General features: G+C 33.9%; 1 protein-coding gene across 6 annotated transcripts in view; it reads right to left on the reverse strand.

Moving 5' to 3' along the window:
- Positions 1–14753, reverse strand: part of LOC121367863 (neurofibromin-like) — a 103554-nt gene that overhangs the window by 27779 nt on the left and 61022 nt on the right. For 5 of the 6 annotated variants that reach the window (XR_005957440.1, XM_041492292.1, XM_041492289.1 and 2 more), the window contains exons 35-48: positions 8905–8997; positions 7883–8050; positions 7234–7357; positions 6481–6618; positions 5581–5745; positions 4990–5091; positions 4525–4662; positions 4095–4157; positions 3448–3565; positions 1920–2103; positions 1697–1784; positions 1238–1324; positions 669–788; positions 167–284 (exon numbers count right to left, since the gene is read on the reverse strand). Coding sequence is in view for 5 of the 6 variants with exons in the window: in XM_041492292.1 (XP_041348226.1) it covers positions 167–284; positions 669–788; positions 1238–1324; positions 1697–1784; positions 1920–2103; positions 3448–3565; positions 4095–4157; positions 4525–4662; positions 4990–5091; positions 5581–5745; positions 6481–6618; positions 7234–7357; positions 7883–8050; positions 8905–8997 (1706 nt within the window). In the remaining variant the exon portion in view is untranslated. The remainder of the gene's footprint in view (positions 1–166; positions 285–668; positions 789–1237; positions 1325–1696; positions 1785–1919; positions 2104–3447; positions 3566–4094; positions 4158–4524; positions 4663–4989; positions 5092–5580; positions 5746–6480; positions 6619–7233; positions 7358–7882; positions 8051–8904; positions 8998–14753) is intronic. The other variant, XM_041492291.1, reaches the window with a different exon arrangement.

The following is a 14753-nucleotide window of genomic DNA, read 5'->3' on the forward strand; positions in this document are numbered from 1 at the left end:
GCTAAATTACAACTCTAAATCACACATTCAAACTTGAATACAAAATGATTATAAGACTACAGATCATGGAGATGATGGTACCAGAAGAAACATATCGTCCAGAAATATAAGAATTTGAAAAATAACACACTGTAAAAAGTTAAGTTAAACGGAAGTGAAGACTTGCCATCAAGTGAGTTATTGAAAGACAACATGAGGAGGTAGCGAGCAAGAATTGCGATATCATCCCACATGAGATGCTGTTCCAGGGTCGGGGTCGGAGATGTGCACGTCTTGTCAATCAGCTGAAAACACAAACAACATTACAAACATTAGTTATAGGCAATAAACTATTAAAAAACAAAAACAAAAAAATCTCCAAACAATAGTTATAGCACAAGATAAACAAAATCACCTTCCATACACCATAAAAATCCCCCAAAATCTAAAAATAAATAACAATAAAAGAATCATTTCCACGGAATTAAATGTTTTGCCTACTGTAGACTGATTTTATGAAGAAATTTTGTGATGTAACATAGACATTTAAAAAAAATAATAATAAAAAATTACAAAAAGTTTATTTCGTAATGTTTTTTAATTTAATAATAATTTACTTTATGTTAAATGCATAAAGATGAATATTTATAGATGCAAATATAAACCATATCTGAATTGTGAAGTCTTACCCTGCACAATCTGCCGATGACCTTCCTGGAGACGAGTTGAACATTTGCAGACGTCAGTGCTACAGCTGTGTCGGCCATAATCTCAGCTTGTATGGAGCCCAAACCACCAGTGACACTTCGCTGAAAAACGTAACACAGCTCTTTGATACCTTCACATACTAAACATAATAGTTCATCAAGTAATCAGAACAGAATACAATTTATAGTACACAAATTAAATACAATAATAATACCCAAAACCAAGATATCTTTAAAACAAGATTTTTGTGGTAAAAAAACCTGAAGCCTTTAAATTTTAATGTACAAGACATAAAATTATTAATAACTTTTCATACACTGTACTTACATATATGACCCTCCCACCCACTACAACTGAAATGTACAAATAAACAAATATTTTAAATTTCAAGATATATGAATTTTAATATATAAAATATATGATCAAATCACCCATTTAACGTTACTGCCAAAATGGTGGATTTGTCCTAATACCATAACCAATGCACAAACTGGTTAGTCATCTAACCAACGGTGGCAGGTCGACTACCGGAACTGAAATTCATACAAACCTTTATGAAACTGTCAAGCACCATATCGAGAAGATCAGCAATCTGACCAATATTGCCCCAGATCTTTGCCTGAATTGATGGGTACATCTGGAACCAAGCAAACATAGGTTAATCCATATTCATTATGCATGGTCTATTGCATTTTTTTTTAAAAAGGCAAAAAAAAAAAAAGCAGAGTGCCAGAATTTTATCTCCTACAACATAATTTTTAAAAAGGCACCATCTGAAGTTATACTGGTTTAGTTGATCACACCAATCTGTAAAATACATGCCATGATTTGTTTAGTATCACTTGTCATTATAATGTAGACCGTAATATTTTAGGGACTATTTATGTATGTTTGTTTCAACATGGAACATTTTACTTTGGACTATATAAGTAGCAATAAAGATTATATTGTTCTGTGCTGGCAATTTTGTACACAAAGATTTATATAAACAACTGGCACCCAATCTTACCTCTTCTTCCTCTATTGTCATGGTGATAAGCTTGTCTAGAATGAGGGCAACTTTCTGTCTCTTGTTCTCATCGCACTGCTTGCAGAATCTGCAAATATAATGAATCGAAGTTTAACAATCAATTCCCACTGTATCAATAAAAGCTGGAAAAAACAATGTTCTTAAAAATGTGTAGTTAAAACATAAATTGATTATTTGACCCCATTCGTATTCAAGCACTAACCTGGTGAGGTTTGGTAACCAAGGTGTGATGTACTCAAGACACAAGTGCTTCATCTCTATGTTGGAGTTACCGAAGCCCTGAATACACTCCTCGAGAAACTCCAGGGTCAGGTGAGGCTCCTTCTCCGCCAGCTTCTCACTGATAGACTTGATGAAGATCGTGTTGTTGGCAGGAATACACAGTCCTAAAACATTTATTATTTTATTTTAAATTTTTATTTAATGATGCACTCAACACATTTTATTTACGATTATATGGCGTCAGACATATGGTTAAGGACCACACAGATATTGAGACAGGAAACCTGCTGTTGCCACTTCATGGACTACTCTTTTCGATTAGCAGCAAGGGAATTTTTATATGCACCATCCCACAGACAGGGTAGTACATACCACGGCCTTCGATATACCAGTCGTGGTGCACTGGCTGGAATAAGAAATAGCCCAATGGGCCCACCGACGGGGATCTGCGCATTGAGCGAGCGCTTTACCACTGGGCTACGTCCCGCCCCAGTCCTAAAACAAGTCAGATTAAACTGTTTTATTGTTACACCATTGTGATGAAATATAGTGGTCATTAAACTGTTTTATTGTTACACCATTGTGATGAAATATAGTAGTCATTAAACTGTTTTATTGTTACACCATTGTGATGAAAGATAGTGGTCATTAAACTGTTTTATTGTTACACCATTGTGATGAAAGATAGTGGTCATTAAACTGTTTTATTGTTACACCATTGTGATGAAAGATAGTGGTCATTAAACCGTTTTATTGTTACACCATTGTGATGAAAGATAGTGGTCGTTAAACTGTTTTATTGTTACACCATTGTGATGAAAGATAGTGGTCGTTAAACTGTTTTATTGTTACACCATTGTGATGAAAGATAGTGGTCATTAAACTGTTTTATTGTTACACCATTGTGATGAAATATAGTAGTCATTAAACTGTTTTATTGTTACACCATTTTGATGAAAGATAGTGGTCATTAAACTGTTTTATTGTTACACCATTGTGATGAAAGATAGTGGTCATTTCTTTTGTTTCAGGAATAATTATACATTTAAAATAAAAATGTATTAGCAATTAGAATATGAATTTTGTGTTTTTTTTTTTTTTTTCAAACTATTCCTTGACCATCATTATTCTATTTCATACTTGTTAGGTACTGGGTTCACCAACTCATACTGGCTCACATCCTGAGCGGGTTTAACAACTCAGTGGGTAGGTATAAGGCCATTAAACAGACTTCTCTCTCACTAACCACTAACCTGGACAGACAGCCTAGATAGCCAAGATGTGTGCCTAGGATAGTAAGCTTCAACCTTAATTGGACGTAAGCCCCAAAATAGGCAACAATAAAATAAAAAGACCCATAAACCTTTAATTCACTTTTATTAGCAATGGTGTAAATAGCTTTTATATCTTAAAACAATATCCAAGCACTACTGCTGAAATAACTAGAGTCTAACAATATGTGTAGTATGTCTTGTGATGTGTGTGTGTGTGTGTATGTAGAAACTTACCATTGGTTTCAAGAAGCTGTCCTTCTATCTTGAGGTCAAAGGTCTGGGTGAGGGCACACAGCAAGTTGTACGCAGCAGACCGAAGACTTGGGTCAGAGCTGCCTAAATTCAGCAATGCCTGTAAACAAACATGCAAACATACATCATCCATCACTCTCTTACAACAAAATATAATTTTTCTTCTCGTCTTCAATTAGTTAACAGTAAATAATGCAGTTCATTTTCTATTCTTTACCTTTACATTACGCTAATATTATAACAAGAATTCACCAGAATTACATGTCTCGCCTACCATAAAATGTTTTGCTGCACTGTGATGAACATTGATAGGTGCAACTATAAATCAAGTTTCATTGACCTAGGTCTTATAGTTTGAGAAACTGATCTAAATGCAAAACTTCAACATTAAACATTAATGCAAAAATTGATGCCATCACCTTTGGAAAAGTAATGCGTATATCTTGCCTTTTTACTTCGTAAAGATGAGACAAAAACTGTAAATTTTACTTTATTTAACTGTAAATAACTGCTGACACCATATAACAGTAAATAAAATGTGCTGAGTGCGTCATTAAATAAAACATTTCCTTCCTGTAAATAACTGACATATTTCAGCATGTTACAACACAATGTACTACTTTACTTACAACATTAAGAAGTGTTCCTGGGACATCCTTTGGTCTGATTTTGGTGTGAACTGTCACAGTGTCCTGAAATTATGAAAAATCATCAGAATACTAAAATACAGGGAATAGCCCACCTCTAAACTAAGGTGCACAAAACCATAGTGGCAATAACCATTTATTATGAATTTACATACAGAGATTTGAATAGTGTATAAATATTAATAAAAAATCCCCAAAATATAGGCTTTACTGTTACATGTAAAAGAACTAAGTTTAACAGAATACATGTGACCAACATGAATATTTAAAATTTTAATACTTTTATTTCCAATGGATATTTTACTTTTCCAAGCACATTTAATTTATGAAAAGGCATTTGACTAAATACAATTTCACAAGTAGATTTAATTTTGATAAAGAGGAGTCTGAAAGTAAATCTATTTTCCCATACCGGTTGCGACAGCTCCCATCGTGTGCGGATATGTATGATCGCTTGTACAATGTTATCACAGTCGTTATGGATGAATGACAGAGGGCCACTCTCATTGGCTATAGTCAGGGTAAACTGGTTGTCATCCACAAGGCACACCTGTAGGTAAAAATATAAAAAAATACTTCAATAATGTAACCTGTTAACATTTTCACAAGTTCTTAGCTACTCCCAGTTTAATTATTATAGTCATTCTTAGGTTTCTTTTTTGCCAAGATCAGTCAAAATGTTGCATATCTGTCACGCACATCGTTCCAACCAATAATGGGAAGGGATCAGTGATTTTTTACGAGTATCAGTAACTTTTCTAGGCATTAATTCCTAGCACCTGTGGAAATATTTCTTAATTTGATTAAAACACCTTCAGAAACAAGCCTGCCCAAATGAATGTTGAATGTCCCCAGCCAACAAAAAGTAAAATATTACCTCTTCAATCTCAGCAGCGTAATACACATCATTGAGTAAAACCTGGTGACCCAAAACCTTGCTTTTCTCCGACGACGTTACCTGGATAGCATTTGGACCAACCTAAAAATAAAGGTTCAAATTCTGTTTAATGAAATTTCCTTGAAGTGACTGATATCAAAAAGGCACTATCTATAATATAAGATACACAAAGCGTTTTTAACAGTTTCTAATCATTCTGACTGCTCCTCCTCTTTTGATTTGTACTTCTTTTTACCTACCCGATGCTGCAGTTTGCAAGGATCTTACTGTGTTCAGGTCCAGTCGACTGCCATTGTGCTAAATATTGTGTACAAATATGAATTCCATTTAAATACATCCGCAGTGGACATCACCATCTTTGACACTTAACACAGCAGTGGCTATATACATGGCTGAGCTAACGAGGGCTTTGAGTGCATACCCGAAAAATTAAAATTTCCCCAAAAATCCAGTTAACGAATGCATAAAATTAATTTATCTCATTTATGCCAGAAAGGAGCACCTTTTTTAAAAGTTGCATCCCCTCCCTCAAAACATTCTGCATCTTCCACGGACAAACATAAAGTTTACCTTTATGGCTACTTTTGTGTCTTTGTGGGAGAGTTTGAGAGCGTTGTTGAACACTTTGAGATCTTCTTCGAGGGCGACGGTTGTTCCTGGCAACTTCTGATGATCCACGTGGATGTACTCGCTAAGCTTGGCTGGATGATCTATAAATAGCAGCTTCCTGTTGTTCTGTGCAAATAAAATAAATAAATAAATAAATAATATGCACATATATATATACCCTGCTTTCAAGCCATCTGTATATAAACCGGTGGCCATTTTTAACTTCTCAGGGATGAAAATTATCTCAGACAAATATCTAGAAAAGTTGTTATATGTTTTGTTGGTGGTTTGTTTTTGTTGGGTTTTTTTTTTGGTGGTGAGTGGGGGGCTTCTCTGTAAAGAACAAGGGCAAGAACAGTTTTTGTGTGATACAAAAATCCTTAATCCTGAAAAATAAAATTTATAAGATTATTCATCCCTGAACTTAAACCAGATGAGGAAATGTGATTCAAATATAATTTGTAGCGCTTCTTTTTTTGTGTGTGCAGTAATTAATGTTGTTTTAGCTTTTCAGTATTTCATATTGTATAACATCTTAGAAGACTATTCGATCAAATTGAAACTATGTACCCTTATTGAATATCCCCTTTCCCCAGTAAACTTTATCTTTATTTTGGGATGAATATTAAAAAAATCTGATATTCTTTTAAAACTGAACAGGTCTTGCAGACTCCTTTACATTGATAGAAAAAAGGATCATTGGATGGACTGATGAAAACTTGGGGTGTTATCCTGGTTTAGTAACCAATGGCAGAATGAATACTGTTTATCTCAACTGCAATATTCCAGTGCCACTGTAATTATTAATGAAAAACACAATTTTTTAAAAACTGAATTCTATTGTTCTAGAACAATATTTACCCTGAGTGGGGCAAGAATTCTGTCATGATATTTGGTGTACTCTCGCACCCATGAGTTACAGTTGTAGATGTAGGCAGCCACGATATTGAGGTAGACATTTTCTGGCATCACGACAAACCACTTGGACAGAAAATCAGTCTGAAATCAAATAAATTTTAATATTTAGACAAACAATTTAGTAATTTTATTTGTTCTTAATGATTTATTTAACGACACACAGATTTTATTTTACCGTTATATGGCGTCAGACTTCCAAGATACAGAACAGCACATAGCACAGCCTTTGATATAGCCACTGTAGAGCATGTCAGTGTCCCCCCTAACCTTCCTCCCATGATCCACTGCACTCCTAATGATGACTCTACTACTGAACTACATCCGGCTCAACAAAATAAACGTTTGTTTTGTTTAACAACACCACTAGAGCACATTGATTAATTATTGGCCATTGGTTGTCAAACATTTGGTAATACTGACACATAGTCATCAGAGGAAACATGCTACATTTCTTTAATGCAGAAAGGGATCTTTTATATGCACTTTTCTACAGACAGGAAAGCACATACCACAGCCTTTGATTAGTTGTGGTGCACTGGTTGGAACAAGAAAAAACCCAAATCAGTTGAATGGATCCACCGAGGCAGTTCGATCCTGCGACACTAACACCTCAAGTGAGCACTCTACCGACTGATCTAAATCCTGCCCTCACCCCCCACCCCTTCAGCAAAGCAAATGCAAAAACCAGTGACTTACCCTAAACCTGTTCTCAGAGCAGGTGTGTGTGAAGTCAATGACAAGTTCAAATGGTTTGTGATAAAATGGCTTCAGGGTCAACAGAACATGGTAGATGAGTAGGTCTCCATTGATTTCCCCAACTCTGGAAGCAAAGAAGATAACTAACATATCAACAGAAAATCCCATTCATATCAGATTCAGCTTTTACCCAATGGGTAGAGTCGAAATTAATATCACAGTCCTTCATGTTTGAAAATATCACAACGAGTGATAAATCTATAGGAAACATCTTGAGTAAAGCTTGTACATATTGTCGAAAAGACATTTTGAATAGCACACGTTGAACAATCACTAAATCAGTAAAATAATATTCAAACATTAGGGCCGGCTGATTCAAAAGCTTTTTTTAAACCAGCAGGAGGTAGGCTGTTACCTTATTTTTAGGTGAACAATACAAAATGCTCCTGAAGGGCTGACATGGACCAATTAAAGGGTGAGGTAACCCTAACAGAAATCTTGAATGCTACTGTTAAGGAAAGTTTATCTTGTTCTACCACATAGTGAGTGATCCATTTTTTACTAAGTACTAGTAACACTGCACCCTCCACCACCTCACCACTCCAAATTAGAAAAAACAAAAAACACAGCCTAAACAAAGTATTCTAACTTGTATCTGCGCGCGATGTAGTAGAAGACTGGGTTTCCACTGGTGCTGGTTCCAGCCTGGTAGAAGATGTGGAGATTCTTCAGCGACTTGAACTCATCCTTCTCATGCATGTTGTGTTTTGACATGATTTCCTCAAACTTGGTGCTGGTCATGTCCATGCTGCTCCATCTTAAAATATAGAAAGCAGGAGGTGATAACTGTTCAAAAATAACAGCTGAAATTATCTTTCAAAAGATGAAAATTCTATACCATACTCGAATAAAGGTCATTTCTAAGCATTTTTAGATCAAATTTTATCAACAATGTGAAAATTATTTTATGCCAACCCCCAAACTCATCCCCCCCCCCCAAACCAAAAACCCCAAAAACAACCCAAACCTCAAGCTAAAATCGTACAAAAACCTGGAAATTAATATCCCTGAGAAATAGTGTAGAAAATATAGTTCACATAAACAGATTTGTAAAAGATTTATAAAAACTGCTAAAACTATACATTTTTGTGGAAGTTTTTTCCCTGTTTTTTTTTCATTTGTTTTTTAAATAACTGCTTCATCTTCAAGCCCCACTTTCAAAGCAACAGTTGTGTAGAAAAACATAACAAGTTGAAAAAAACCACATTGTTAAATCACATCAGTAGCAATATTGAGTATATGAATCCAGAAGTGAAAACAATTTTGTAGAATTCCACTTTTGAAACAGCCATAAGCAGAAATCTCCATCTGCAAATGACCCAGATAATGACTAAGAGCATGATATGTTTGGCACCGAAAAATGGACCAAAGGCAACTAGGAATATTAAAATTTTGGTAACACTATATTCACAAAGAGACTAAGATTACTATTAGAGCTATGCATATAAATAATTTAATAAATAGATAGATAAAAAGTACGCTACCAAGTATGTGTAAAGCATTATGGCTTATAAGCTCAGCATAATAATGAAGCGGAAAGGAAAGAAGGAAAACTTGAGGACGGGATGAATGTGATCCGGATGGATACACAAGGTATCACAAAATTCTCACTGTGAATCTAACGGCCGATGCTCTGGGGGTCCCAGGTATGCAAGCAGGGTGGCCATCTTATCAAAGGGACGTCTGCCGACTGCCTTGTGATCTCTAGAAAGGAGGAAAAGATTGTTAATGGAAGCTAGAGTAAGCAAGAATTGATAGAAAACGGCAAACCAGACATTTGGCTAATTAACAGGCTGTTCACAGTTTTCAACATTTTCACCAGCGTACAAACCACAATCAAGTGGGTGTGTGACTGAGTATGTGTGTTAGTGATTTATGTGATGTGTGTGGTGTGTGGTGGTGTGTGATGTGATGTGTTTGGTGGTGTGTGATGTGATGTGATGTGGTGTGGTATGTGTGTACATGCATGTGTGCGTGTTACTGTGTGTATGTGATGTGTCTGTGTGGTGTGCGTATGTCTATGTATATGTGATGTGTGTGTGTGTGTGTGTGTCCATCTCTGTGTGCATGTGTGTTGGTGTGGGTGTTGGTGTTGGTGTTGGTGTTGGTGTTGGTGTTGGTGTTGGTGTGGGTGTTGGTGTGGGTGTGGGTGTGGGTGTGGGTGTGGGTGTGGGTGTTGGTGTTGGTGTTGGTGTTGGCATTGGCGTTGGTGGTGGTGGTGGTGTGGTGTGGTGTGGGTATGGGTGTATTGCCAGCATATATAATGTAGCATACACATAAAATATTTCTTGCAAATTCAATATTTTTTATAAACAACTTACATTTTCACACGAAGGAAAGACAGTGTGTGTGTGTGTGTGGGGGGGGGGGGGGGGGGGGGGGGGGTGGGGGGGGGGCGGGCGAGTTGGTAGTAAAATAATAAACAAATAAAAGGATAATTTTGTTATGTTTGAAAATGTTGACAAATGTGAACAAACCCAGACAGTAAACAGACATAAACCTACATGTATTTTATAGTACTTCAACAAACAAACAAACAAACAAACAAAGAAACCAAATAGAATATTTCATAGTGTGCATGCACCACACGTTTTCAAGATTATTTAATGGTCTTTCAAGCATTGTCCAATCATTATCTAAATTTTTCTCTTTTTTTTCCTTACAGGATTGTATTAACAAACTAAGAAACCACTAAAATATTATCATTATGGTTTTATTTTAAAATTCAAAATAAACAAAAAGTAAATGAAAGTTATAAGGGTGTTTTTTTTCAAAGATGGTAAATTTAGAAAAAAATTTTAACATGAAAACTTGAGGCAATCAAGAAATTATATTTGTACTGAATGGTCAACACCATATGGTTTTATATAATAGTAAAAATTGTCATTGTTCTTAATAGATGATTGATCTTTAAAGTAAGGCAGCATCTAACCAAGATAACTTGTATCTACTTTAATGTACTTATTTGGAATGAGCTGGTCAGATGGTAAAAAGAACACCCAACAAGGTAAGATTTCGTCTATTTTCTTGATGTGAACATATTTATTATTAAATATTATAAATCTGTTCAAACCAAGTATGCTGTCTGGTGATTGTTATTTCTGAAGAATAATATATCAGAAAGCAAAGCAGAAGTCACCTACATGTACATGTACTACTTACTAGAAGCTACTTCTAGCTAAGTCTCAAACAAATACAAACCTTTTCAGTGAAAGCAAGCAAAATAATATAAACATTTTTCCATCCAGAAAACAAAATGCAGTCCAGAAACATTCACACAAATACAGAGTTAATTTAATTTAAATAATAAAATGATAAAAACTAAGTTTGTAAATACCTTTTAAAATAAAATAATGTTACAATTCATGATAATTTAAAGCAATTGATGTACATATTTCCAAATACATGTAGTATTTTTAGAATGTTAGCTTCATACAGTTAGGATATCAATACTAATAGAACATACACACAAAATATTACCATAGCACAGGAATCACAGCACAATATAACATATTTACCAATATTAAACATAATAAAGTTGGTTACAGTACATAATAATAATAATAATAATAATAATAATAATAAATTCTTTATTTAATATGGGTAACACAGTTATCAAAAGCCAATCTTCTCTGAAACCCTCAGGTACAAGAAATACAGAATTACAACACACAGATGAACAAAAAGATAAACATAATATATATACAGTACGAAAACCAACCAAAGTGGATGCCGCCCAATGTCACTGGGCGGTCAGCTCGGCGGTTTTGAAAAACATTTGTTTCCAAACAATTGCCGATCAGCTTTTTTTGTTTAATTTTATTTTGACAATAATTACTTTTGCACTTCACCCAATGTTTAGAACTGTTCATGATTATTATACCGACCATACTTATTCATTGTTATTAACAGTTTCAAGTCATACAATTGAAACATAACATTATTTTGTAAAACGTACTGACAGATATGCAAGTTGCATCATGTATATCAATGTGAATAAACCTGAATGACCAATAAAAACTGCTCTAATTTCCATTTAAATAAATATATATACCATTACTTAATATTTTCCACAAATAAAAATAAAATGCTTACTAAATTACCATCTTTCAAAATGCCAAATCAGATTACTGCAAACCAAGTTTTGTTTAAAGCATGGACCAAAAAGCAAGACCACACAAAAAAACAAAACAAAAAACAGAACTCAGATGTTTGCAAAAAAATAATAATATTTCTAAGCTTAGTAGAAATTATATATTCCACAAGAAAAAAAAGCAGAATAAACAACAATTTTGATACTGATCTTAAAATATTTGGAAAAATTAATTAAAAAAAGAAAAGAAGAAATTTTAACACATCTCTAATATGATACTTCTGGTTATAACTGTCATACTCAAAATTTGTTATCCCAACTCCTACCAAAAGCACGCAAATTAACTTTGAAATCATCAACAGACTTTGTAAAACACAGAATCTATAGTACATGTATCTACAAGTACACATGATTAAACATGAATGTTTTATAACAATCCAATACAAATCTTTGAAGTATTAACTCTTTGATCTAACATACAGCCACCGTAACAAGTTTCACGGTACTAAATTTGAGTAAAAATAATGTCTAGCATGAAGATGAATTGAAAAAAATTGTCCATATTGACAGAAACATTCAAAATACATACTAACAAACATATTTTTTATCCATAAAAAAAGACCATGTGATTACTAAATTTCCATTATAAAAACATTATTTGACCTGTTGCAAAACTGACTTACAAAAAAATGTACATTTGAATGAAAAGCCAAAAGCCAAAACAGAAACCCCACAAAAAACATCTATCAGAGACGGGCAGAATCCAATGACAAATGGATAGGTGTGCTGTCTAGCATAAGAGAAATTAAAAATGAAGACAGAATTAATTGGTAATGAGATTACTATACAATTAGGTATTATTTAAATATTAATAATAATAATCTGTATGACCACCATCAACTCAATGGTTATACATGTATGCATCATATTTTCCTGTGTCCTATGCACATTTTGATAGCAAAAAAATATTTAAAACAAAGTATATAAAAATTACCTTAAAAATGGGAGAGATTAAAAAATAAATGTGGAACATCTAATTTTACTATCAATCTCTTCTGAAAGGTACACCTATTATATGTTATCTAGCTGTCCTGTGCTTAAAGGTTTTGTGTTTATGGAGGATTCAAATGCAAGCAAGACGATTTCTTGATTAGAGTTCAAATGGTGCATTGATTGCCAGTTTTATATAAAAGTAATAAAACAAGGAACATTAAAACAATGGTACATGTTTCTTTTCTTGGGACATAATCAAAGTCAAAGGTTTGCATAATGCACAGGAGGGGGGAAGAGACTAGTAACATGACCTTGACCTTTGAACTATGAACCTGGTTACGTCTGTCCTGTTTCAACTTTAAAAACAAATTACAGGTAACAGGTGTACCAACTATTACGACTAAACTTATGAACTTTAAAAATCTATCTTCTAAAACAAAACAAAATTTATTGAAAAATAAAGGTGCAACCTATCAAACTTGCAATTTTTTATTTTTTTGAACTGATCTAAAAGTGACTAAGGTAATGTGATGTAAATAGTTTTCTTTTTAGTCTATTACTGACAGAAACACACAACATGCAACTTCCACAGAAAAACAGGGCTGAAGCTGTTATTTGAAGAAAGAAAAGAAAAAAGAACATGAAGCTAAATATTTGGCACTTTCAATTGTCAACAAAGATCAATAAAAAGAAACATGAGAATAAACAATTTCAAAGGAACGTTTGTTTTCTTGCTCTCTAGTTGGTTTTTTTTTTGTTTCACATTTCCAAGCAATAACTAATTTTTTTTGTTTTTTTTTTAAAGTTGGCTAAACATTTTGAAACAAACGTGCCAAATGGGTAATAGCATTTGTCCAGCTTAAGCCCTGAGTGATATTAGTACCCATACATACAGGCGTGGGTTGTCGCCCGCCTCGCAAACGTAATTCTCCGTATGCACTTCCAAACTACAAGAAAGGCAGAAATGGTGAGAAACCTGTCAGCATTGCAAACATACATAAGCGTTCTGGTGGTTTTAATACTGATCCACAAACTTAATACTAAGATGTGACTAACGTGGCAAAACAAAATGTGACAAAATAATGTTTAATAAAGCAAAATTTCTAAGTTTATATTCATCTGTCTCAATACTAAATTGCAAGAAATGTAACAAAATATTGAAAATATATATACTGTTTTCAAATGTAAAATTGTGCTTTTGCCAAATTATATAATTATTGTTATAAATTTTTATCAGGTATCAACTTTAATAAAGAGGCCATGTACATTAAAAATAAAAAATAAAAACACATTTTTTTTTGGGGGGGGGGGGGGAGTGGGAGAGGTCATGTGCTATATTTTTTCATTTCAATTTATTTTCGTGCTTATATCCAATTAAGGTTCAAGCACGCTGTCCTGGGCAAACACGTCAGCATTCTGGGCCGTCTGTCCAGAACAGTGGGTTAGTTGTTTAGTGAGAAGAAGGTGTAGTGGCCTTACACCTACTCAATGACCCATTAAGAACTCACTCTGGGTTGGAGCCGGTACCGGGCTGTGAACACTTTACCTACCAGCCTTTAGTCTGATGGATTAACCAATGCACAACCGAGGCCAGTGAAGTGCTATAAATTAAGCAACTAAAATAGTCAAATTATCTCCCTTACCCCCATGACATCAAAATTATTTTACTGTCACGTATGCAAAAGAAAAACGTCTAGTATTAAATTTGTGGAAAATACATGTCTAGGTTAATAGCCTTCGGAAGTGTTAATGAAGATGATAGTTAAACATTTTGCCAACCGATTAAGGCATACACTATGCAAATTCACATGAATATTTTACTCGTTTAATTATAATTCATCTTTTATTACTTTTCAAAACTCAGCTTGAGAATCAATACAAAATACATTCTGTTTACCCATCCCAAAACCTACAAAAAAGCTTCTTTTTTATTATTTGATTACTGGTACTTCAACAGAAATCAACTTTGAACATTACCAATACTTATTAAATATTATGACAAACTTTCAAATAAATATACTCCAAAAATTCAACAAAAATAAATTAAAAGTAACATATTCCCAAACTTTATCATATTAATACACTAGTTACTACACAACAACCTTCAGTGCAACCAAGCAATCCATGCTATAACAAACACCAAAACAATACATTCATTTTAAATAAACCATGCTGCTCATTAAATCAAACAGATCCTCCATGCAAGACAAAACTACTTCATTTTAAGTTTTAAGCCAAATGTAGCAACCCCTCAATTAAAAAAAAAAATTAACATTAATAAACAGGCCCTAATCTAGAATTGAAAACGTAGAAGTGACTTCCTTCCCAGAAAAAAGGGGGAGAAGATTGATAACAATAGGCGAAGTGAACATTC

The sequence above is a fragment of the Gigantopelta aegis genome, chromosome 3 (assembly GCF_016097555.1).
Source record: "Gigantopelta aegis isolate Gae_Host chromosome 3, Gae_host_genome, whole genome shotgun sequence".
Taxonomy (NCBI): Eukaryota; Metazoa; Mollusca; class Gastropoda; order Neomphalida; family Peltospiridae; genus Gigantopelta; species Gigantopelta aegis.